This window comes from Microcaecilia unicolor, chromosome 2, assembly GCF_901765095.1.
Source record: "Microcaecilia unicolor chromosome 2, aMicUni1.1, whole genome shotgun sequence".
Classification (NCBI taxonomy): Eukaryota; Metazoa; Chordata; class Amphibia; order Gymnophiona; family Siphonopidae; genus Microcaecilia; species Microcaecilia unicolor.
In genome coordinates this window covers 585,477,065-585,503,481 of record NC_044032.1, presented here as the reverse complement: position 1 = coordinate 585,503,481, position 26,417 = coordinate 585,477,065, and the positions used below count along the sequence as shown (strand labels likewise).

At 45.0% G+C, this 26,417-nt stretch overlaps 1 protein-coding gene across 1 annotated transcript in view; it reads left to right on the top strand.

Moving 5' to 3' along the window:
• WDR17 (WD repeat domain 17) overlaps nucleotides 1–26,417 on the top strand; it is a 272,532-nt gene that overhangs the window by 210,935 nt on the left and 35,180 nt on the right. Inside the window, exons 20-22 of the mRNA XM_030191530.1 lie at nucleotides 10,586–10,677; nucleotides 19,466–19,565; nucleotides 24,321–24,460. Of these exons, the coding sequence (XP_030047390.1) occupies nucleotides 10,586–10,677; nucleotides 19,466–19,565; nucleotides 24,321–24,460 (332 nt within the window). The remainder of the gene's footprint in view (nucleotides 1–10,585; nucleotides 10,678–19,465; nucleotides 19,566–24,320; nucleotides 24,461–26,417) is intronic.

Here is a 26,417-nt window from a genome sequence, read left to right as displayed (position 1 = left end):
ACACAATTAAATTTTTAGGTAGTACATATTTTTTAAATAAAGTTTTTAAGGTCTTTCTAAATACCAAAATAGTTTGCAAGTGAACGAAAAACCCTACTATGTGCCTTTGAACCATCTAGTAAGAAAACAATTTTGAATCTTCCTGTGGATCTTGCAGTCCCTCAGTCTGGAAGCTCATGTTCAAAGTGAATCTCCTCACAGTTTCCCTTTAAAAATGCAGCCTGTGTGCACCATTCTGGCACCTGCAGGGGAGCAACTGCAAAGTAATTACATGAAAATAATCTGCATAGAGTGAAAGTTCAACCAAACAGTTTACTCTCCTAACCTAACTCTGCCCCATGATTTATGAAGGAAAAGTATGGGTGCTGTAAATTAGTGCACTTTTACCCACATATGGAGAAAGGTATTTCTACAAAGGTACAGTGGGGGAAATAAGTATTTGATCCCTTGCTGATTTTGTAAGTTTGCCCACTGACAAAGACATGAGCAGCCCATAATTGAAGGGTAGGTTATTGGTAACAGTGAGAGATAGCACATCACAAATTAAATCCGGAAAATCACATTGTGGAAAGTATATGAATTTATTTGCATTCTGCAGAGGGAAATAAGTATTTGATCCCCCACCAACCAGTAAGAGATCTGGCCCCTACAGACCAGGTAGATGCTCCAAATCAACTCGTTACCTGCATGACAGACAGCTGTCGGCAATGGTCACCTGTATGAAAGACACCTGTCCACAGACTCAGTGAATCAGTCAGACTCTAACCTCTACAAAATGGCCAAGAGCAAGGAGCTGTCTAAGGATGTCAGGGACAAGATCATACACCTGCACAAGGCTGGAATGGGCTACAAAACCATCAGTAAGACGCTGGGCGAGAAGGAGACAACTGTTGGTGCCATAGTAAGAAAATGGAAGAAGTACAAAATGACTGTCAATCGACAAAGATCTGGGGCTCCACGCAAAATCTCACCTCGTGGGGTATCCTTGATCATGAGGAAGGTTAGAAATCAGCCTACAACTACAAGGGGGGAACTTGTCAATGATCTCAAGGCAGCTGGGACCACTGTCACCACGAAAACCATTGGTAACACATTACGACATAACGGATTGCAATCCTGCAGTGCCCGCAAGGTCCCCCTGCTCCGGAAGGCACATGTGACGGCCCGTCTGAAGTTTGCCAGTGAACACCTGGATGATGCCGAGAGTGATTGGGAGAAGGTGCTGTGGTCAGATGAGACAAAAATTGAGCTCTTTGGCATGAACTCAACTCGCCGTGTTTGGAGGAAGAGAAATGCTGCCTATGACCCAAAGAACACCGTCCCCACTGTCAAGCATGGAGGTGGAAATGTTATGTTTTGGGGGTGTTTCTCTGCTAAGGGCACAGGACTACTTCACCGCATCAATGGGAGAATGGATGGGGCCATGTACCGTACAATTCTGAGTGACAACCTCCTTCCCTCCGCCAGGGCCTTAAAAATGGGTCGTGGCTGGGTCTTCCAGCACGACAATGACCCAAAACATACAGCCAAGGCAACAAAGGAGTGGCTCAGGAAGAAGCACATTAGGGTCATGGAGTGGCCTAGCCAGTCACCAGACCTTAATCCCATTGAAAACTTATGGAGGGAGCTGAAGCTGCGAGTTGCCAAGCGACAGCCCAGAACTCTTAATGATTTAGAGATGATCTGCAAAGAGGAGTGGACCAAAATTCCTCCTGACATGTGTGCAAACCTCATCATCAACTACAGAAGACGTCTGACCGCTGTGCTTGCCAACAAGGGTTTTGCCACCAAGTATTAGGTCTTGTTTGCCAGAGGGATCAAATACTTATTTCCCTCTGCAGAATGCAAATAAATTCATATACTTTCCACAATGTGATTTTCCGGATTTAATTTGTGATGTGCTATCTCTCACTGTTACCAATAACCTACCCTTCAATTATGGGCTGCTCATGTCTTTGTCAGTGGGCAAACTTACAAAATCAGCAAGGGATCAAATACTTATTTCCCCCACTGTAAATGTGTTTGGACACATAAAAAACTTGTTGGGACAACATTTCAATTAAATTCCAATAGTAAGGGTACTTTTTAGCTCAGTTTCTTTATTAACAAAGAAACAATCCGGAATTATACAAACACATTACATTGTCCCATATTACCCAACACAATCTAACTTACGGGAACCACTGGTTTAAATTTAATCCCTTACTGTAACTTCTAGTTGGTACATGAGTATTTTCCTCCCAGCTGATACTCAACTTAATAAACTTATCCAGTTGGACCTCAGTGCTTCCAAGCTTTGAGAGATCTCCAAGAGATCACACTTTGCTCAATATTTATATGAGTGCCAACGCTATTATTGGAGCTAGTCTTATCATTGGTCCTGTTTCTTGTTTATTCCTAAACAGACCTAGTGCTCACCGGTCAATGTAACCTCCCTCCCACCAAAAAAAACCAGCTCTGGCAAAAAGAACAGAGATTTATTTTTAAATATAAGACCATCGCACCAGAGGGTATGAATAAAAATATTGAATGGAAAGCATTTTTTAGGGATATATACTCCTTTAAATTGAAAACGGGTGCTGATTGGTTGGTACAGAGACAAGGCGTTCATTTAAAAACCGTGGCCATCTTGAGGCTAGAAATCGTCCATGGATAATGCTGGGTTGCAGTTTTCCTTCCTGAGGCAGCAAGAGTAATTTGCGAAACAAAATATTAACGAGACGTTGGAGGTGAAATTGAGGATGAGAATCTGGAGAAGATTTTACAACTACTGGGAGAAGACACATTAGAAAAAAGAAAAAAATCGGCAGGAACAGCTGAGGTCAGTGGCATCAGAGCACGAACCGAAAAAAGAGCCAGCAGGAACAACTGAGGATAGCGGTATTAAACCGACAGGAACAGCTGATGTTTGTGAGTCGGCAGGAACAGCTGATGTCAGCGGCATCAAAGAGCTAGCGGTGTGGAGAAACGAGTATTCACCATCTATATAACTATTTACAAGCAGAGTGACAGACTATCGTATAAGATAAGTGGACAGTTGGTGATGTATTATTGGAAAATCTAATGTTAGAATGTTCTCTACAGTACTATACTATAAATCATTTCTATAGCGCTACCAGTCAGTGATTAACTTGTTTCAGCATAAACAAGAAAGACAATAAAAGTATAAGTAAGAAAGTTAGTGGTAGACAGATTTCAACTAGCTTTATCATTGAATATTTCCCTCTCAGCATTGTGATATATTGATAGGGCGTAGAGCTCGAGGGCCAATGGTTTTTCCCCTATTTTTTTTTTTTTACATTGACCGGTGAGCACTAGGTCCGTTTAGGAATAAACAAGAAACAGGACCAATGATAAGACTAGCTCCAATGATAGCATTGGCGCTCATATAAATATTGAGCAAAGTGTGATCTCTTGGAGATCTGTCAAAGCTTGGAAGCATTGAGGTCCAACTGGATAAGTTTATTCTCCGAGGACAAGCAGGCTGCTTGTTCTCACTGATGGGTGACGTCCACGGCAGCCCCTCCAATCGGAAACTTCACTAGCAAAGGCCTTTGCTAGTCCTCGCGCGCCCATGCGCGGCCGTCTTCCCGCCCGAACCGGCTCGTGTTCGTCAGTCTTCTTTTGGCCGTGCTCGGTACGGTCGTGTTTTCGCCGTGTCGGGCCCTGCAAAGTCGACCTTGCGCGTTCGTCGTGTTGTTTCAAAAAAAAAAAAAAAAACCATTCTGTGTGGAAAAAGACTCCTTGGTCTTTTTTCCCCCCGCTATTTTCAGCTTTTTCGCCCCGGTAAGTTTTCTTTCGTCGTCGGGGTAGGCCGCTTTTAGGCCTCGGGTCGAAGTTTTCTTCCCCTTGTTTTTCGGGTGCCTTTTCCGCCATTTTGACTTTTGATCTCGCCGGCATGATTTTTCCGCCCATGACATCGAAGTCTCCCAGCGGCTTCAAGAAGTGCACCCAGTGCGCCCGGGTCATCTCGCTCACTGACAGGCACGCATCGTGTCTTCAGTGCTTGGGGGCTGGGCACCGCCCGCAGGCCTGTAGTCTGTGTTCCCTTTTGCAAAAGCGGACTCAGGTAGCGAGATTGGCCCAGTGGAACGTTTGTTCTCGGGCTCTTCGTCGGCATCGGCACCGGGGGTTTCGAGTGCATCGACGTCTTCAGCGTCCAGAACTTCATCCTCGGCCGCCAGTGCATCGAGTGCATCGAGGCATCGGCCCTCTGCATCGGCGCTGAGACATCGGACAGCTGCATCGACGTCGGTGGTACCGGGACCTCGTCGGCTGATGTCGTCGGACGGTGGTGCTTCGTCTGGAGTGCAGGTGAGGGCTGTCCATTCCCCTGCTGGTGGCGGTGAGCCTTCGGGTGGGTCTCCCCCTACCCTGAGGGCTCCTGCGGTACAGCCCCCCCCGAGACCGACCTCCTTCGGCCTCGGCCCCGAGGAAGCGACGGCTGGATTCTACGTCCTCCTCGTCGGTGCCAGGAAGCTCCGGTGACATGCTTTGTTCCAAGAAGTCGAAGAAGCATCGTCATCGGTCTCCTTCCCGTGTCGGCACCGAGAGCTCTGTGTCGCAGAGGGAGTCGGCACCCAGCAGGCATCGGCACCGAGAGGACCACTCACCCTCTGTTCAGGAGGTGTCGATGCGCTCCACTCTGGACAGCCCGGAACAGCCTCCACGCCCGGAACAGGTTCTGACGTCGACGCCTGCATCGACCTTCATGCCTTTCTCTGCAGCCGCTCTGAACGAGAGCCTCCGGGCCGTTCTCCCAGAGATTCTGGGAGAGCTGTTGCGCCCTAACCCTCCGGTACCGGCGGTGCTTGCGCCACCGGTACCGTCGAGCGTGGCGCCGGCTGGCCCATCGCCCGAGGTGAGGTCTCCGGCGTCGGTGCCGCGTGCGGTACCGGCTGCCGTCGCCTCCCAGGAGGGCTCCCCGACTACGTCGGCGGAGGGAGCTTCGCCGATGCGGGCGAGGGAGTCTACCTCTCGACGCCCCCATCGTGGACGTGGCTCCACAGAGTCGAGTCGGGCGAGGTTGCAGACACAGGTCCGTGAACTTGTGTCTGACACCGAGGGTGAGGCCTCGTGGGAGGAGGAAGAAGACCCCAGATATTTCTCTGACGAGGAGTCTGAAGGTCTTCCTTCCGATCCCACTCCCTCTCCTGAGAGACAGCTTTCTCCTCCCGAGAGTCTGTCTTTTGCTTCCTTTGTCCGGGAGATGTCTACGGCCATCCCCTTGCCGGTGGTTGTGGAGGACGAGCCCAGGGCTGAAATGTTTGAGCTCCTGGACTATCCTTCTCCACCTAAGGAAGCGTCCACTGTACCCATGCACCATGTCCTAAAAAAGACATTGCTGGCGAACTGGACCAAACCTCTAACTAATCCCCACATTCCCAAGAAGATCGAGTCCCAGTACCGGATCCATGGGGACCCAGAGCTGATGCGCACTCAGTTGCCTCATGACTCTGGAGTTGTGGATCTGGCCCTAAAGAAGGCTAAGAGTTCTAGAGAGCATGCTTCGGGGCCCCCGGGCAAAGACTCTAGAACCTTAGACTCCTTTGGGAGGAAGGCCTACCATTCCTCTATGCTCGTGGCCAAAATTCAGTCCTACCAGCTCTACACGAGCATACACATGCGGAACAATGTGCGGCAGTTGGCGGGCTTGGTTGATGCGCTCCCCCCTGAGCAAGCCAAGCCTTTTCAGGAGGTGGTCAGGCAGCTGAAGGCGTGCAGAAAATTCCTGGCCAGAGGGGTGTATGACACCTTTGATGTTGCGTCCAGGGCCGCTGCTCAAGGTGTGGTGATGCGCAGGCTCTCATGGCTGCGTGCCTCCGACCTGGAGAATAGAATCCAGCAGCGGATTGCGGACTCGCCTTGCCGTGCGGATAATATTTTTGGAGACAAAGTCGAACAGGTGGTAGAGCAGCTCCACCAGCGGGACACCGCATTCGACAAGTTCTCCCGCCGGCAGCCTTCAGCCTCTACCTCTACAGGTAGAAGATTTTTGGGGGGAAGGAAGACTGTTCCCTACTCTTCTGGCAAGCGTAGGTACAATCCTCCTTCTCGACAGCCTGCGGCCCAGGCTAAGCCCCAGCGCGCGCGCTCTCGTCAGCAGCGTGCGCCTCAGCAAGGCCCCTCGGCTCCCCAGCAAAAGCAAGGGACGAGCTTTTGACTGGCTCCAGCAGAGCATAGCCGACATCCAAGTGTCAGTGCCGGGCGACCTGCCAGTCGGAGGGAGGTTGAAAGCTTTTCACCAAAGGTGGCCTCTCATAACCTCCGATCAGTGGGTTCTCCAAATAGTCCGGCAAGGATACACCCTCAATTTGGCCTCAAAACCTCCAAATTGTCCACCGGGAGCTCAGTCTTACAGCTTCCAGCACAAGCAGGTACTTGCAGAGGAACTCTCCGCCCTTCTCAGCGCCAATGCGGTCGAGCCCGTGCCATCCGGGTAAGAAGGGCTGGGATTCTATTCCAGGTACTTCCTTGTGGAAAAGAAAACAGGGGGGGATGCGTCCCATCCTAGACCTAAGGGCCCTGAACAAATATCTGGTCAAAGAAAAGTTCAGGATGCTTTCCCTGGGCACCCTTCTTCCCATGATTCAGGAAAACTATTGGCTATGCTTTCTGGACTTGAAGGATGCCTACACACACATCCCAATACTGCCAGCTCACAGGCAGTATCTACGATTTCAGCTGGGCACACGTCACTTCCAGTACTGTGTGCTACCCTTTGGGCTCGCCTCTGCGCCCAGGGTGTTCACAAAGTGCTTGGCTGTAGTAGCAGCGGCACTTCGCAGGCTGGAGGTGCACGTATTCCCATATCTCGACGATTGGCTGGTGAAGAACACATCCGAGGCAGGAGCCCTGCAGTCCATGCAGATGACTATTCGCCTCCTGGAGCTACTGGGGTTTGTGATAAATTACCCAAAGTCCCATCTTCTCCCAGCGCAGAGACTCGAATTCATAGGAGCTCTGCTGGATTCTCGGACGGCTCGCGCCTATCTCCCAGAGGCGAGGGCCAACAACTTGTTGTCCCTCATCTCGCGGGTGCGAGCGTCCCAGCAGATCACAGCTCGGCAGATGTTGAGATTGCTGGGCCACATGGCCTCCACAGTCCATGTGACTCCCATGGCCCGCCTTCACATGAGATCTACTCAATGGACCCTAGCTTCCCAGTGGTTTCAGGCTGCTGGGGATCTAGAAGACGTGATCCACCTGTCCACGAGTTTTCTCAAATCCCTGTATTGGTGGACGATTTGGTCCAATTTGACTCTGGGACGTCCTTTCCAAATTCCTCAGCCACAAAAAGTGCTGACCACGGATGCGTCTCTCCTGGGATGGGGAGCTCATGTCGATGGGCTTCACACCCAAGGAAGCTGGTCCCTCCAGGAACGCGATCTGCAGATCAATCTTCTGGAGTTGCGAGCGATCTGGAACGCTCTGAAGGCTTTCAGAGATCGGCTGTCCCACCAAATTATCCAAATTCAGACAGACAACCAGGTTGCCATGTACTACATCAACAAGCAGGGGGGCACCGGATCTCGCCCCCTGTGTCAGGAAGCCGTCAGCTTGTAGCTCTCGGCTCGCCGTCACGGCATGGTGCTCCAAGCCACATATCTGGCAGGCGTAAACAACAGTCTGGCCGACAGGTTGAGCAGGATTATGCAACCTCACGAGTGGTCGCTCAATTCCCGTGTAGTGCGACAGATCTTCCAGGTGTGGGGCACCCCCTTGGTAGATCTCTTCGCATCTCGAGCCAACCACAAAGTCCCTCAGTTCTGTTCCAGGCTTCAGGCCCACGGCAGACTGGCATCGGATGCCTTCAGACTGGGGGGAGGGTCTGCTGTATGCTTATCCTCCCATACCTCTGGTGGGGAAGACTTTGTTGAAACTCAAGCAAGACCGAGGCACCATGATTCTGATTGCTCCTTTTTGGCCGCGTCAGATCTGGTTCCCTCTTCTTCTGGAGTTGTCCTCCGAAGAACCGTGGAGATTGGAGTGTTTTCCGACCCTCATCACGCAGGACGAAGGGGCGCTTCTGCATCCCAGCCTCCGGTCCCTGGCTCTCACGGCCTGGATGTTGAGAGCGTAGACTTTGCCTCTTTGGGTCTGTCAGAGGGTGTCTCCCGCATCTTGCTTGCTTCCAGGAAAGATTCCACTAAGAGGAGTTACTTCTTTCTGTGGAGGAGGTTTGCCGTCTGGTGTGAAAGCAAGGCCCTAGATCCTCGCTCTTGTCCTACACAGACCCTGCTTGAATACCTTCTGCACTTGTCTGAGTCTGGTCTCAAGACCAACTCTGTAAGGGTTCACCTTAGTGCAATCAGTGCATACCATTACCGTGTGGAAGGTAAGCCGATCTCGGGACAGCCTTTAGTTGTTCGCTTCATGAGAGGTTTGCTTTTGTCAAAGCCCCCTGTCAAGCCTCCTACAGTGTCATGGGATCTCAATGTCGTTCTCACCCAGCTGATGAAACCTCCTTTTGAGCCACTGAATTCCTGCCATCTGAAGTACTTGACCTGGAAGGTCATTTTCTTGGTGGCAGTTACTTCAGCTCGTAGAGTCAGTGAGCTTCAGGCCCTGGTAGCCCAGGCCCCTTACACCAAATTTCATCATAACAGAGTAGTCCTCCGCACTCACCCTAAGTTCTTGCCGAAGGTTGTGTCGGAGTTCCATCTGAACCAGTCAATTGTCTTGCCAACATTCTTTCCCCGTCCTCATTCCTGCCCTGCTGAACGTCAGCTGCACACATTGGACTGCAAGAGAGCATTGGCCTTCTATTTGGAGCGGACACAGCCCAACAGACAGTCCGCCCAATTGTTTGTTTCTTTTGATCCCAATAGGAGGGGAGTGGCTGTGGGGAAACACACCATATCCAATTGGCTAGCAGATTGCATTTCCTTCACTTATGCCCAGGCTGGGCTGGCTCTTGAGGGTCATGTCACGGCTCATAATGTTAGAGCCATGGCAGCGTCGGTAGCCCATTTGAAGTCAGCCACCATTGAAGAGATCTGCAAAGCTGCGACGTGGTCATCTGTCCACACATTCACATCTCATTACTGCCTGCAGCAGGATACCCGACGCGACAGTCGGTTCGGGCAGTCAGTTCTTCAGAACCTGTTTGGGCTTTAGGATCCAACTCCACCCCCCGAGGGCCCTGTTGTTCTGTTCCAGGCTGCACTCTCAGTTAGTTGGTAAATTTTCTAGGTCAATCTCAGTTATGTCCTCGCCGTTGCGAGGCCCAATTGACCATGGTTGTTGTTTTGAGTGAGCCTGGGGGCTAGGGATACCCCATCAGTGAGAACAAGCAGCCTGCTTGTCCTCGGAGAAAGCGAATGCTACATACCTGTAGAAGGTATTCTCCGAGGACAGCAGGCTGATTGTTCTCACAAACCCGCCCGCCTCCCCTTTGGAGTTGTGTCTTCCCTTGTCTTTGTCTTGCTACATACAGAACTGACGAACACGAGCCGGTTCGGGCGGGAAAACGGCCGCGCATGGGCGCGCGAGGACTAGCAAAGGCCTTTGCTAGTGAAGTTTCCGATTGGAGGGGCTGCCGTGGACGTCACCCATCAGTGAGAACAATCAGCCTGCTGTCCTCGGAGAATACCTTCTACAGGTATGTAGCATTCGCTTTAACTTGAGTATCAGCTGTGAGGAAAATACTCATGTACCAACTGGAAGATACAGTAAGGGATTGAATTGTCCCATATTACAAATAAGCTGTGATTTCATTCAAAATAATCCCTTAGCATTTTGAAAACACAAATCTAAAGGAGCCCAAACTTTTTTAAACATTGAGAAGCTTCGCCTTTTAATCACAGTTTTATCTGAATTCTCTGGACAGGACACTATGCAGAGATTTTTAGCAATATTATCCAGGTAATGAGCCTGAAAGTCCAGGTATCGCACCAATCAGCGACACTTTATTTGGGCAGCAGCACCTGTTTCTCGGATAAGTTCTGCTGGATATTGGACATTGTGATTATTGCCCTATAATGGGGAAATTCTATAAGTAGCGCCTAAAATTTATAGAATTGCGCTTAGGGCATAAACCATACCTAACTGTAGGTGTCTGCTATAAGCAGGCCTAAATGCCGGCTCCTACATTAGGTATATTGCCAGAATGTATTCCCATCTTATCTCATGCTCCAAAAAAAGGCAAAAACTTTCCTATTTAAGAAATATGTACTGTAATTAGATTCTTACCTAAAGCCAAAACAGGTGTAATTCTCAGAGGAATGTTCTGTGTCTCTACCCCCACAAAATGTATGTAAACCTCTTAGAACTGAAAAGATGATAGCAGGATATAAGCCCCAAATATAATGTAATGAACAGTTTGGCCATATTCTATATGTACGCACGTAAAATTTGGGAACACTCCAGAAATGCCCCAAGTCACGCCCCCAAATATTTACATGTGTTAGGAGTTACGCGAACATAGTTATGTGTGTAACTCGCCATGCCATGTATAGAATCTGGGCCTAAATGTTTACTAATGGCACTCAGGTTTTTAGATGATTTGAAAAAAATGAAAAAGAAGAGGTGGGTAAAAGAGCATATTATATTATCTTTTCCTACTTTCTTCTGTAATCTCCAGGCAGCTTGTGAGGGAAATATGCAAACCCAACATGTTTCAACACCAGCTGTATCTCCCAGTTGTGATGGAAACAACATGGACGATTACAATGAGTAAGTAGTATCCGTCTAGTAATGTCTAGTAGCAATATAGAAATGATAAGTAGTAGTAATATTTGTGGTTGGTTGATTTTGGTTTGGTTTGGTTTTTGGCAGGAGGAGCAAGATGATTTTCAAATTTTATTCGTATATTAATGATGTTGTACCAAACATTTGTGATCTGATTTAAATTGTTAATTTAAATCAGATTACAAATATGAAAACCGTACTCTTTAGTAAAATGATATTCAAATTCCCCACTTTGAAGACATATAAAAACACTTTGTCCAACTCCAAAATCCTTGTGTGTACATGAGGGGAAGAGTGGACACCATCGAAACACCTATTACTTCCAATCTTTAAATGTCTTGGACTTCATTCCATTAAGGCACATAAATAAGAGACAGAGAGGTTTCTCTCATGCTCCGATACAATTCTTTGTTTACCTGTGAATAGGGTATGTTTGTACCAATGCTCCATAAATCAATCAGCAACATAAAAACAACTCCTCCACTATATCAGTGATTGATTCTCTTAATTCAATGGCAAGAGACTAGACCCCCCTTTGGTATGGTGGAGGAGTTATTTTTGAATTGTTAGTGCATATTACCTTCTCATCCAGGAGATTGCTTTTCTGGTTGGAGTCGACCAATAAATCAGTTGGGCAACATTAACACAGAAGGTTCAAACTCCACAGTATTCTGAATGTTTCAGCACTTCACATGTTAATACACGCCTTTGTAGTGTCACGTATTGACTGCTGCAATATTGTATATACAAGCTTGTCCAAACACCAATTTAAATGCCTACAGGCCCTTCAAAATACAGCTGCCCACTTTATCTGCAGGACAAGACGATCTGATAATGCTTCCCCACTGCTGTTTCACTTAGAATGGCTTCCAGTTCATGCCCGTATCCACTTTAAACTGCTCTTCCTTGCTCATAAGGCTTACTATCTTGACACACTTTCTTATATCTAATTAAAATAAGATGGCTGCTGATCAAGATAGCTACTTCACAATGAGCTCATAAAACTATTACCTGACCAGGCCCATATCTGAGACCATCAGGACCGATGGGTTGGAGCTCCCGATCGAGCACAGGACCAAGGAACCACCCGGCCGGGTTACAGGTCACCTACACAGACGGAGAGCAGAGGAAGTGGCGGCTTCCTTCCATCAGTTCTCTGTAAACTCCCGAAGTGACATAACCCTAAGGCGGAATCTAAGGCACGGATTAAATGAGAAGACAGATGGCTTCTTTCACAGCGAGGGACAGCTCTCCCGTGTGCCATGATTGACCCAACAATGACCTGTCAACCCAACCCATGTCTATGGAGTACACATCCAAGCAGTGAGCCTCACTAGCACACGCCCCGAGCAGCATACCTCAGAGCAAACTGAAATTCCTGAGGCAGATCACGGACAGAATATCCCGATCAAAGAAACTTGCACCACCACAATCAGCAGCTCCAGAACTGCAAACGAAATCGCAGTGCATGCAGAGATAAGGGCAGAGCCTGCTTTCCATCTAGAGCCACGGAAACCAGATCCCGTGGCAGATCATTGCTCCTACATCTGATCATCCACCATCCTGAGGTGGGCTCTGGGGAATGCTGAAAACTGAAACATCCTTGCCACATAACTGCCCCATGACCAGGCTCCAACTTCACCCGACACAAGGTATTTGGCACTAAGGTGTGCTGTTTCTTCTCCCCCCCCCCCCCCCCCTTTCGAAAGCCATGACAACCCAGACCTTTCCCTGGTTTATCGCAGATCGACTGGAGCCACAGCGACACACACTCTCCTCCCAAGTCAGAACCAAGGAGAGCAGAGGACTGGACTCCCTAGACATGCGGTAGCTCTTGGGCCTGGTAAGTAGCAACTCCAGTAGCTGACCTCACGTGGCGACAGGTGCCCTTTAGCCGCAAACTCCCTTAACTTGTAACCATGTCCCGTCTGGGGTGTGCGATTGGCACAGAAGTGCTTAGGTGTGTCTACCGAATTTCTCCACATGCCGCCCAGTGTGAGAGTAGCTCTGCTTTGTTTGTGGACTAATCAAAATGCGGTCTAATAGAGCTGCACAACGTCTCTTAGAAGAGCGGCAGTCCAGCTAAGACACTATCATTCTCAGCGATCCCCCCAACCCATATAACCTCCCTCTATGCTGCTAGCTACAAGTTGTACCCCAAATAGAGCTTTTCAACCCTCCCTCCTCCATAGAAGAACAGCAGCCTTGCCAAGTCTAGATCAACCAATATCAATACAGTGATTCTTTAACCTATAAATACCACCTTCTGAGTTACAAGCCACTCCAACTGAACAACTCATGGCCCCAAGCAGGCCCACAGAGGTTTCTCAACGGACCACCATCAAGCTCATATCTCCAAAGTGGTACCAACCATGGAAGAGTAGGAGAGGAGCAGGCTGATTTTATGCAGCATTGACAAGCATCCTCCAGGTAAACTCAAACCATGCCCGGGAGAAGCAAGGCAAACACAGATTAGGATGTATTGGTTCGAGCCTTAGAGCGCATAGACGACATAACCATCACCCACACCATTGCGTCGAGTCCGGAGAAAGCACAACTCAATAGCACCTAAAACACCCAACAACTGCTGCGGTCCACTAATAGCCAACTATGACTGTCCTAATGAGGTACACAACTTATCTCCTTTTAGCATGGCTACTTCAAACCCCATGATAATCCCTTGGCCAACAATTCAACATTCCTGTCCTGCACACAACCAGCCATAGACTAAGACCATGAGGTACACAACTTATCTCCTTTTAGCATGGCTACTTCAAACCCCATGATAATCCCTTGGCCAACAATTCAACATTCCTGTCCTGCACACAACCAGCCATAGACTAAGATTAAGACCATACTTATGCAATATGGCCACGGGACCCCTAGACCTATTTAACCCAATAGCCACCCTTGCACCAACACACTGCAAGCATCCAAAGCACAACTACAAAAAACAGAGAATCACCAAAAGACTACTAAAATCCATAAAATGCGATACAGCTTCAAATGATCAAAACACTATCACCTTGAAAATTGAAGTATTAACTCTTTTGGGAAAACGGACTGTTGCTTTAAGAAGAGTGACTACTGAATTGTAGTTCTTGGAGATGACTTCTGAGGAACATGAAAATGTGAATTGTATTTGATTTTTAGAATTTTCTATACATGTGAAGTTATTCTGTTTAGTGTGATTTTTTTTTTGTTACATTTGTACCCCGCGCTTTCCCACTCATGGCAGGCTCAATGCGGCTTACATATTGTATACAGGTACTTATTTGTACCTGGGGCAATGGAGGGTTAAGTGACTTGCCCAGAGTCGCAAGGAGCTGCCTGTGCCTGAAGTGGGAATCGAACTCAGTTCCTCAGGACCAAAGTCCACCACCCTAACCACTAGGCCACTCCTCTATGCAGCGAATGGGAGTAAGAGTGAGGTGTGGATGTTGGTTTGTGTGAACAGTTTTTAAAATATGGATGACATGATTATAATTTGAATTAAACATTTAATAAAGATTGATAACTAAGTACAACGGTTGTTGAAGATAGTGTAAGCTTTTATAATAAACATAAATATAAACAAAATGGGAGCAATCCAAATTTGTATTCTAAGGAGAGGAAATGTGTGTGGCAGTGCTGTGGCTTTGAGCTGTGACTTGATATATTTCTTGTTATTCTGAGGCCTACAGATTTATAGGCCAAAAAGGCCAGAGTTTAGGAAGTTCTGACACTCCAACCCACCCCAAATGGCTCTCAGACCGTATCTGGTGTTTCTGCAGCATTTGCCTGGTTTAACAGAGGTGTCCATGACTGCAGGGAATCTCTCTATTCAGGATAATGACTTTTTGTTATGTCCTGGTGGTCAGACTGTTTCCTCTTTGATGCAGAGAGGTGCCAAAACATTTCACAGGACCCCACGGTCATTCACAAAGGAAAAATATTCAGCATTAAGGAATCTTTCACGTGCTCATCTTCCATTGTGGTATATATCATTCAGTGAAAAAAAATGCAACGAAGGCTGCTAACAATGGAGAAACAAGTCAGATGCTAAAGAAGAGATTTAATTTATATAGACACCATATGAAAAATGCTAGTAACAATAAAGATGTCACACCTGTGGGGCAGCACTTTACAAAACCAGAAACCTACCAGTGATTTCATGGTAAGAATCCAAAAGGGAACTTTAAAACAATACAGGAACGTAAGACCTTTTAAGTCAGAATGATTAAATATTTTGACACCCACCAGACAGGACTTAACAAAGATCTGGGTTTTCTAGCCCATTATAAACCATAAAATTGTACTGCTTTGTCACCCTCCTGTCTCCATGCATATCTCCCTGTCCCTCATCCACCCGACTCTTCCTGTCTCTCACCTATCCACCCCCATCCTGTTAGACTGTCACTGGAATGCTTTGATGTTTTACCTATATATACTGTCTTCTACCAACATTTGCTTATTTCCAATCTGACGAAGAAGGGCAACCTTCAAAAGCTAATCAAGAAATGTATTAAGTTATGTCCAATAAAAAAGGTATCATCTTATTTTCTTTTCCATGTTTTATTTTGTTTTATTTCTGTTGATACCCTTTGATGCAGGAGGCTGCTGAGCTTAAATTGCCCTCTACTTGGTGTAACTGCAACAGATTACAAGGATATTTTAGAGGGAAAGGGGGGGAGGGAAATGGGATTTGATACACCACCTTTCTGTGCTTTTTGCAACTATGTTCAAAGTAGTTTACATGGAGGAGCATAATCGAAAGGTGCCAGCCAAATAGCTGGCTGGCCATCTCCGGGGCTGGCGCCGCAAGTGGGCGGAGCCAACCGTATTTTCGAAAAAGATGACTGGCCATCTTTTTCTTCGCTAATACGGTTGGGCCCGGCCAAATGTCAGAGTTCGCCGGGTTTGAGATGTCCGGCATCGGTTTTCGGCCATAATGGAAAATAATGCCGGCGATCTCAAACCCAGCGAAATGCAAGACATTTGGTCGTGGGAGGAGCCAGCATTTGTAGTGCACTGGCCCCCCTGACATGCCAGGACACCAACCGGGCACCCTAGGGGGCACTTCTAAAAATTAATAGCTCCCAGGTGCATAGCTCCCTTCCCTTGGTTGTTTAGCCCCCCAAATCCCCCCCCCCCCCAAAACCTACTCTCCACAACTCTACACCATTACCATAGCCCTAAGGGGTGAAGGGGGGCACCTACATGTGGGTACAGTGGGTTTTGGAGGGCTCACATTTACCACCACAAGTGGAACAGGTGGGGGGGGAATAGGCCTGGGTCCACCTGTCTGAAGTGCACTGCATCCACTAAAAACTGCTCCAGGGACTTGCATACTGCTATCAGGGAGCTGGGTATGACATTTGAGGCTGGCAAAAAAGTTTTTTTTTTGTTTTGTTTTTTTGGGTGGGAGGGGGTTGGTGGCCACTGGGGGAGTAAGGGGAGGTCATTCCCAATTCCCTCCGATGGTCATTTGGTCAGTTGGGGCTCCATTTTGAAGCTTGGTCGTGAGAAAAAAGGGACCAAGTAAAGCCGGCGAAATGCTCGTCTGACCTGGCTTTTTTTTTTCTATTATCGGGCGAAGCCGGCCATCTCGTGAGCACGCCCCCGTCCCACCCCTATCCTGCCTTCACTACCCTACCGACACGCCCCCTTGATGTTTTGCCGGCTCCGCGACGGAAAGCAGTTGAACCCGGCCAAAATTGGCTTTCGATTATACCGATTTCGCCGGGTTCAGGAGATTGCCGGCCATCTCCCGATTTGTGTCGGAAGATGGCCGGCGATCACTTTCGAAAATGAACTGGATAGTATATATAGGTACTTATTTGCACCTGGGGCAGTGGAGGGTTAAGTGACTTGCCCAGAGTCACAAGGAGCTGCAGTGGGAATTGAGCTCAGTTCTCCAGGATCAAAGTCTGTTGCACTAACTACTAGGCTACTCCTGTACTCCAGCACAGTCTAAACAAGCAGCGTAGTTCAGGGCAGCATATTTTCAGTGAAAAGTACATTGGGGGTATGGCTGTCCATACTGGAACAAGCAGAAGAGATTTGAGGAGGACAGTGATGGATATGTTGCCCTGGAGGGCAACTGCTATTAGGGTGCCTTTACAGAAGCCTTTCAGTGTAATCCTTGATAGCACATGAACTGCAGTAGCTTCATTGGGAAAGACTGATGCTTCCTTGGCTGCTGTTTCTTCTAATATTCATACTAGATTGCAGGCTAAAGAAGCTGATTTTTTTCTGCCCATGTTTAGAGCATGCTATTTTTTTTTATTTATTTATTGCATTTGTATCCCACATTTTCCCACCTTTTTGCGGGCTCAGTGTGGCTTACAATATATTATGAATCATGGAAATACAATTTGTATCTCCCAGAAGATGGAAAATCTCCCAGAAGATGGAAAATCTGAAGACTGCAGACAGGTGTCTGAATCTTTGAATATTAAAGGCTTCTAGAATTTCTTTTATGACTCCTGAAGCTGCAAATAGCACTCTGTAAAGGAAGAAAATCCATTCAAACTAGAATAGCTTCACACATGTATCTGGATCTATGAGAGAAGTAATGCTCAATCATCTGTACTGGCCCCTGTGTCTCACTTGGTGTACAGTCCCTGACTCCAGCAGGAAGGAAATGGGGAATCCCCCTTGTGATATGATGTAATATGTGTTGAAATATGATGCTTTACCGTTGCAATAAGAAGTATATAGCAGACAAGCACAATGTTGGCCCCATTTTGGAGTAGAGACCTGCACGGGAATGGAAAGAATTCCTGTGAGGTTCCTGTGGAAGTGTACACTGCAGCCTCTCACCTACCGAGTACCAAGTTCTTTGAATTCTGCCTCCTCCTCCTTGCTTTAACAGCACAGATGCGGAAAGTCTCCATTAAGGAGGTGGTAGAGACACAAATGGTGATGGAATTCAAAAAGCCATGGGATGAACACAGAGTATCTCTAATTAGAAAATGGAAGTTATCAAAAACCTAAACTTAAATGGCTGCATGTATGTGGATGTGTCGAGTGACGCTTAGATGGCGACTCTGACTGTGATAAACTAGGGCTGATATCAGGCAGACTTGTACGGTCTGTGTCTCATATATGGCAATCTGGTTTAGGATGGGCTGGAAAGGGCTTAGATAGCAACTTTAGTGCCTGGAACATGTGGACACTGCTGGACAGACTTTTACGGTCTGTGTCCCGCAAATGAGAAGATGAATAGGGTGAAGTAGGCTTCAATGGCAACTCGAGTGGCCTAGTGGTTAGCGTGGTGGACTTTGGTCCTGGGGAACTGGGTTCAATTCCCACTGCAGACACAGGCACTCCTTGTGACTCTGGGCAAGTCGCTTAACCCTCCTTTGCCCCAGGTACAAATAAGTACCTGTATATAATATGTAAGCCGCATTGAACCTGCTATGAGTGGGAAAGCGCGGGGTACAAATGTAACAAAAAAAAAAACTCCAGCAGTTGGAACATAAGGATTAGGGCCAGGTAGACTTCTATGGTCTATGTCCCAGAAATGCCAAAGAAAGAACATAATCATGTTCATTGTTGATTTGATCACAAATTGATAATAAGTATGACTATTGGGCAGACTGGATGGACCGTTCAGGTTTTTATCTGCTGTCACATACTATGTTACTATTAATCCTCTCTGCTCCCAGGCTGATGCAGACCTCAGCTCTGACACAGGCACAAGCATCAGATGTCACCTGACCTACTGGCGTGTGCATGTGATGACCTTTTAGAACACAGTGCCAGTGAATCAGAGACAAGTCTTACATGTACTCACCAGACTATTCCAAGTTCCAACTTCCGTTCCTTCCTTGCCTGCAGTGCTGCGGTTCAACCCCAGAGAGAGCCGACTGGAGTTTATTTTTATGTACCATTAAATTCTTGCGGGACTGGGTGGGCACAGGTTAAATTCTTGTGAGGATGGGTAAGATTCCAGCAGGAATGGGTAACATTTATGTCCCTGTGCAACTCTATTTTGGAGAGAATCCTATAAGATAGCCCTCATTTTTCCAGACATTCTGACCAATGTTTTTTTTTGGGGGGAGGGGGTGCTGGGCAGTTTCCTCCTATTCCTTTGGACTTCCAGCTCAGTGGGAATCAGCAACCTTTGGGTTATGATGCTATGAACCCTAGTTTCTAATTATCTTGGCTTTCCCCACATTTGTAACCCATTTTTGACTTACTTAGTTCATTCATCACAGAAACAGTTCTCAGCTTGAAGCCACATACCAGAGCCTCTTCCAGAACCCTGTAATCATGAGACCTAAGTCTACTCATTAGGCATTGCCATTGTATGATGAACTGAACTCTGTGGCTATTTATATGGATGAATAGGCTGTCTAAAAATTGCTCATCTTGAATAAAAAAGTCAAGTCTTTTATTACCTTCATTTATATGGAGATGTTTTCCAGAGTGGGGAGCATGTTGAGAGAGGCAACAATACATGTAGTTTGGCACTGTGTGTGACATGAATGGTAAAAGTACCCACAGAAAAAGCTGGTGCAGATCTCCATACCTAATCCTTGGGCAGTTTTCAAAGGAAAAGTACATGTGAGCTTTCCCTTTGAGAACTCATGCAGGCTTTGCACCTTCCTGCAGTTTTGCAAGCTGTTATACCACTAAAGTACTAGAACCTTCTGGAGAGTGAACATTTCTCACCGAATGCCCAACGTTTTAACTGCTCCAAATTACCAGGGAATAAAGAATTATAATATTGATCTCTCACCTTGCAAGATCATGGTGATAATACTCAGATCCTCTGTTGTTCTAGGCTTCTTCAGAAGGTGAGCGGAGAATTGGCAGAATGGTATTTCCAAGATGGACGGGCAGTTCTCGCTGCATGCTGCCATTTGGCTGTGGATAATATTGAGGTAACTTAGAAGATACTGAGCCTAGTATTCAGCTGGCCACAAAACATAGCTTTAAACATGTGCAGCCCCATTTTAGAAAGGACGTAAAAATCAGAATTGAGACATCCATGTCAAGAGGACTCAGGTTTCTAAGCTATTTTACTTTACATGCATTCTTATACTCCACAATACCCATATGAATTTTATGCAAATTACAGTAAATAGAAGACCAGCAATATCTGGTGAATAACAAACCAAAGTACAATAGCAGGTAAAAAATACACTTTCCTACTACTTTAAAAAATCATAATCAATCACAAACATGTAGAAACTTCTTTTTTAGTGCCTTTCTAAACCTTACATAGCTTTGGATCGATCTAATTTCTAGCGGAAGATCATTTCAGATAAGCAGAGCTTGTTAACTAAAACAGGAAGACTGTCTATGTTTTAGACATTTAGGATTAGGAAAAGTGCAACTATAAGGTATCCCATAACTTATATTTACTATATGCTTGTTCTGAAATAGAGGAAAAATGGATTGTATGCACCAAGTACAGGTGGCATTAACATCCATTTTATAAAAAAGAAATTGAAAACTTCATGAGGTTGAAACAAGCACATAGGCATGTTTGTGTCGGCACTTAATACATTTATGTTTGCCATTTTAGAAATATAAACATGTATTTTCCCAGCGCTGTCACAGAGACTGGTAGCCCTTGCCAGTTTGGCTTTTCGGGGGGATGGCAACAACTACTGGGAGATTACTATTTCTGTGGCCCTTTTTGCGCGCCAGAATGGAGTTACCGCCCGGCTACTGTGTGGCTCTTGCGGTAATTTCATTTTTGACGCGCGTCTGATACATGCAGCCGAAAAATAATTTTTATTTTCTGGCACGTATACACTACACATGCCAAGTGGCATTTGACGTGTGTAGGACATTACCACCCGGTTACGGCGTGAGACTTTACCGCAAGGTCAATGGCTGGCAGTAAGGTCTTAGACCCAAAATGGACGCGCGCCAATTTTGATTTGGCTGCACGTCCATTTTCGGCAAAAATTTTAAAAAGGCATTTTTTTCAGGCGTGCTGAAAAATCGATCCGCGTGCGCCCAAAACATGCGCCTACACTACCAAAGGCCATTTTTCAGCTCACCTTAGTAAAAGGACCCCTCTGTGTTCTATTTAAAATGGGGCTTTGACTATATAAGTTGGCTCATAGAATATATACATGTAACTTTAAACATATAACTTAAAAACAAAGTTACACCTGCTATTTGGCTGACTAAATTTAGACACGTAAGTTATGCAGAGATCATCTGAAGTTTGCTGCTCTGTGTATAACTTCAGACACTACCCCTTTAATGTCCTGGCTCCTCAGCTTGTAAAGGGGGAAATCCCATTTACATTTCCTGGGTTGTGAATTTTCTTGGAATAATATATTTATCGATGGACAATAATTTAGAATTAGTACATTATACACAGTATCTAATAACGCATGACCACAGTTCTAGGTAACAGCTACTCTAGCCCCCAAATTGCCCAAAAGAAAGTAACTGGAGATCTCTCTCCCAGATGCCTTAGATGTCACAATGTTGTTGTCCCAGAGCTTCCCCTCTCAGGCTTGCTTGGCGCCTTCTACTGGGGTCTGGAGTTCCCACTGTAGTGTTTTTTTTAGTTTTCTTTTTTTTCTTTATGGGACTTGGAGACTGGGCATTCAAATGACAGGTGACATTTAATGTGAGCAGTTGAAAGCAATGCAAGTAAGGAAGGAGGAACCTGAACTGCATGATGCAGGGTTCCACATTAGGGACTGTCTTTTTTGTATATGGTGTACAGTGCTGCATATGCCTTGTAGCGCTATAGAAATTATAAGTAGTAGTAGTAGTAAAGGATCTAGGTGTCATTGTTGATGATACGTTGAAACTCTACTCATTGTGCAGCATCTGCTATGAAAGTAAATAGAATGTTAGGAATTATCAGGAAAGGAATATAGAGCAAAACTGAGACTATTATAATGCCCTTGTACCACACCTTGAACATTGTGTATAATTCTAGTCATCATATCTCAAAAAAGATATAGCTAATTAGAATAGGTGCAGAGAAGGGCAATGAAAATGATAAAATTGATGAGATGACTTCTCATGAGAAAAAGGTAAAGAAGCAAGGGCTCTTGAGACTGCTCAGGGGAAATATTATAGAGGTCTTTAAAATACTGAGTGGAGTGGAATGGGTAGAATTGAATTGTTGTTTACTCTCTAGAAATACAAGGAGTAGGGGGCACACAATGCAGCTACTAAATAGTAAATTTTAAACAAATCAGAGAAGATATTTCTTCACTCAATGTGTAATTAAACTCTGGAATTCGTTTACCAGATTCATTGCCAGACATTTCCTCAAGAAAACTTGTCCAGACCTTTTTTTAAACCCATATACGCTAGCCGCTGTTATTACATCCTCCTGCAAAGAGACCCGAAACTTAACTATTCGTTGAGTGAAAAAATATTTCCTCCTATTTGATTTAAAAGTATTTCCATGTAACTTTTGTACTTTTGGAATGAGTAAAAAATCGATTTACTTCTACTCGTTCTACACCACTCAAGATTTTGTAGATTGTCCATCCCCCTTATCATTTTGTTCGCTCTTCTCTGAGGTATATAAAATAATGAGTGGAGTGGAACAGGTGGATGTGAAGCGTCTGTTCACACTTTCCAAAAATACTAGGACTAGGGGGCATGCAATGAAACTGCAGTGTAGTAAATTTAAAACAAATCGGAGAAAATGTTTCTTCACCCAACGCGTAATTAAACTCTGGAATTCGTTGCCGGAGAACGTGGTGAAGGCGGTTAGCTTGGCAGAGTTTAAAAAGGGGTTAGATGGTTTCCTAAAGGACAAGTCCATAAACCACTACTAAATAGACTTGGGAAAAATCCACAATTCCAGGAATAACATGTATAGAATGTTTGTACGTTTGGGAAGCTTGCCAGGTGCCCTTGGCGTGGATTGTCGGCTGTCGTGGACAGGATGCTGGGCTCGATGGACCCTTGGTCTTTTCCCAGTGTGGCATTACTTATGTACTTATGTACTTTTCTAATTCCACTATATATTTTTTAAGATACTGCAACCAGAACTGAAGGCAATACTCAAGGTGACTCAAGGTGAGGTTTCACAATGGAGTGATACAGAGGTATTATAGTATTTTTGGTCTTATTCACCATCCCTTTCCTATTAATACCTAGCATCCCGTTTGCTTTTTTGACCACCACCGCACATTGAGCAGAAGATTTCAGCGTATTATCTACAAAGACACTTAGATCTTTTTCTTGGGTACTAACTCCCAAGGTGGAACCTATCATCAGGTAACTATGATTTGGATTATTCTTTCCAATGTGCATCACCTTGCATTTGTCCACATTAAATTTCATCTGCCTTTTGGATGCCTAGACTTCCAAATTTGTAAGGTCTTCCTGCAATATCTCATAGTCCATATGTGTGTTAACAACCTTGAGTAGTTTTGTGTCATCTGCAAATTTAATCACCTCACTCGTCGTTCTGATTTCCATATCATTTATAAATATGTAAAATAGCACTGGTCCCAGTTCTGATACCTGCTGCACTCCACCATCCTCCATTGAGAGAAATGACCATTTAACCCTACCTTCTGTTTTCTGTCCAGTAACCAATTCCAAATCCACACCAGAACATGTCTCCTATATCATGAGTCTTTAATTTTCTCAGGAGTCTCTCATGAACTTTATCAAAAGCTTTCTGGCAATCTAGATACACTACATCAACTGGCTCACCTTTATCCACATGTTTATTCATACCTTCAAAGAAATGAAGCAAGTTGGTGAGACAAAACTTTGGCTAAGTTCAGCCCTTTCAGCTTATTTGTGAGTCTTCTGTGAAGAACCTTATCAAAGGCTTGCATTAATGATTGCTAATGAGGCTATTGAGTATTCCATGGCAATGTAGAGAGAGGTAAACAGAAGCTTTTGATGCATGGTTACTGTGACAATTTTTTTACCGAGTCCAGGGCTTTGTACAAGGGTTCTCGAAGAGGATTTCTTGCTGATTTTTTGAGATTTAACTGCCATTTTGTTTTTCTCTTTTTGCAACTTGAATGAAGCCCTTGCAAGGTTCAAAAGCAGACAGGAAGTTATAGATATGTGCATGATTCTGAATAAAACTGAGAGGGAAAACACACACGAGTGCCTATTCTTATGTGCCTATATATGAGCCTTGCAAAAATTGCTTTGCACATAAATTTTTAAGAGGTTCATATTTAGGTGCAAAAGAATAGGCGCCAAAGTGTGCTAGCACTTCCGTTTTCTTTTAGACATGCACACAAGAATAAAACTGAGAGGGAAAGCACACACGAGTGCCTATTCTTATGTGCCTATATATATGAGTCTCGCAAAAATTGCTTTGCACATAAATTTTTAAGAGGCTCATATTTAGGTGCAAAAGAATAGGCGCCAAAGTGTGCTAGCACTTCCGTTTTCTTTTGGACATGCACACAAGAACCCATTCTTACCACGAAACCTTTCTGCACATTTGATTGGCACGCTCCCTCCCCCCCCCCCCCCCCCCATTAGCTGTAAGTTTACCACACATAAAATTAGAATACATTTAACATTCTGCATGGCAAGGTATTACGCTCATGGTAGAAGCCTGTGCTCAGACATCCACACACAGCTCTACAGCAAGCCTGTCTACATTAGCCCCAGTGAGTCCTGATCATTGTGTAACTGAAATCTGATTCCTTTTTCCCATCAAGCTTGCTATAGCAAACCTGATTCGTGGGAATGAGCTGGAACTGGCGGTCTGCGTGGGTACAGTACTAGGAGAAAGTGCAGCCCAAGCAACTCATTATGCCCTAGAGTTACTGGCAAGAAAATGTATGACAGTAATAACATGGTAAGAATTTCATAATCCAAAGGAAAATGTTGTGGTGCGTTGTATTTCAGTTGTGTCAGAGGTCTGTTGTAGTACTAGTGTGGTTATAACCACAAATTCTGAAATCAATTTAAAAGGCAGGTTTCATGCACTATAAATAATACGGTTGATATTCAAAAACTTATCTGAGTAGCAGTCTCTGCTACCTGGACAAGTGCTGCTGTGCAAGATGGTCTTATTATTATTATTATTATTATTATTATAGACTTTTAACCAAGCAATACACTTGTACAGTAAAGTGATCATTAAGAAGTGAAAATACAATATCATAGTAAAACAAAAACAAGCCTAAAAAAGGCAAAGAAATAAATCACAAGTCCAAAACATGAGGATCCAAGATTAAAATATGGAGAAATTAGGAATAAATAAAATAACGTGTTGAAACAGGAGCCTCTGCAGGTATGTTAAGTACATTAATAAAATATCATCTTACTTAGTCCACTAAAGATATCATTTGGGATGTGGGAAATTCAAAAAACAAAAATTATTTCTTCTTGGTTGGTTCTCTTAAATATTCCATCTTTCAGTGTAATGAATTCTTCTCTTTCAAAAATGCTCCCTTAAGTTCTTGAACTTCATTTATCTGTAGCTTCAAAAAACTCAGTTTAGAAGCTTTTTGGTCATACACCTGGGCCACAATAGTCTCAGAAATCACATTTTATATCACCATCAACATTTTCAAAGACTCAAAGATTCTGAGCAACAAATGTGTGGAGAGTGATGAGAAAAAAGTAGAAATACTAAGGGGCCCTTTTACTAAGCTGCATAGGCGGCTATGTGCGCCCAATGCACGTCAATTTGGAGTTACTGCCCGGCTACCGCGTGGCCCATGCGGTAATTTCATATTTGACACGCGTCCGCTTCACACACCTGAAAATAATTTTTATTTTCTGGTGTGCGACGAAAATCGGGCGGTAACTCCGACTTGATGCGTGTAGACAATGAAATCCGTTGTGGTTGAATTTGACTCTCAACAATCTCTCTTATGATCTCCATCGCCCCCACTTGTGGTATTCTAGTATACAAAGAGACAATGTCAAGTGTGACTAGCAGGGTATCCTCAGTAATGGTATCAATATTCTCAAGTTCCCGCATGAAATGCGTTGAAAACTTAATAAAAGATGTCATTTTAGACACAGATGTTCTTAAACAAGTGTCCAAAAACTTTGATAGAGGCTCTAAAACTGATGTTAAAAACTTTGATAGAGGCTCTAAAACTGATGCACTTTCCCACACCGAAGCAGACAGATGTGAGTTTTTTTTTTTTTTTTACAAAAAGCAGGTTTGAGCGGGGGAAAAGAGGCTTCTGTTCAGGGCCTTCGGAGGTACTGTGGTGCTGTCCCAAAGCTACAGAGGTGTATATACAAGTTAAAGCTTTGGATGCTTTCTCCATCAGGTCCTCCTCTCCTCCCTCCCCCCACCCCCCAACAACAACTGTCACATTCCTATTCCAGGTGGACCCTCTTTTAGTGAGTCGGATGTGTATTTCATTTCTTTGTTGTAAAATTTTACTGTGAAACCTAGTGACTGAACCATATAAACCATATAGTTTGCTAGTGGTTGGTATGTTTAATGCCAATTAGTGGTCATGAAGAAGCACAGTAATTCCTGTTGCCAAAGGACAGTGGCACTCTGTGGTTAAACTGTAAAAAAAATATATATACTTTGAAATCTATTGACAGAGATGGTGAAGTATGTGATCACACTTGGTTTCATTTTATTCTTCTTTCAAATCAATGGAATGTTTGGATGCCTTTCATATTGGCCCACCCCTTTCTCCTTAGATAAGAGACACATGCACAGAAGTTGGTAAGAATTCCATGAGCCGTTCTCTGCATGCTTTCCCTACTTGTTTTTTGCTGATATGTTACTGGTTGTTTCTCTTCTGCTTTGTTTCTACATATAAAGATAGTTATTC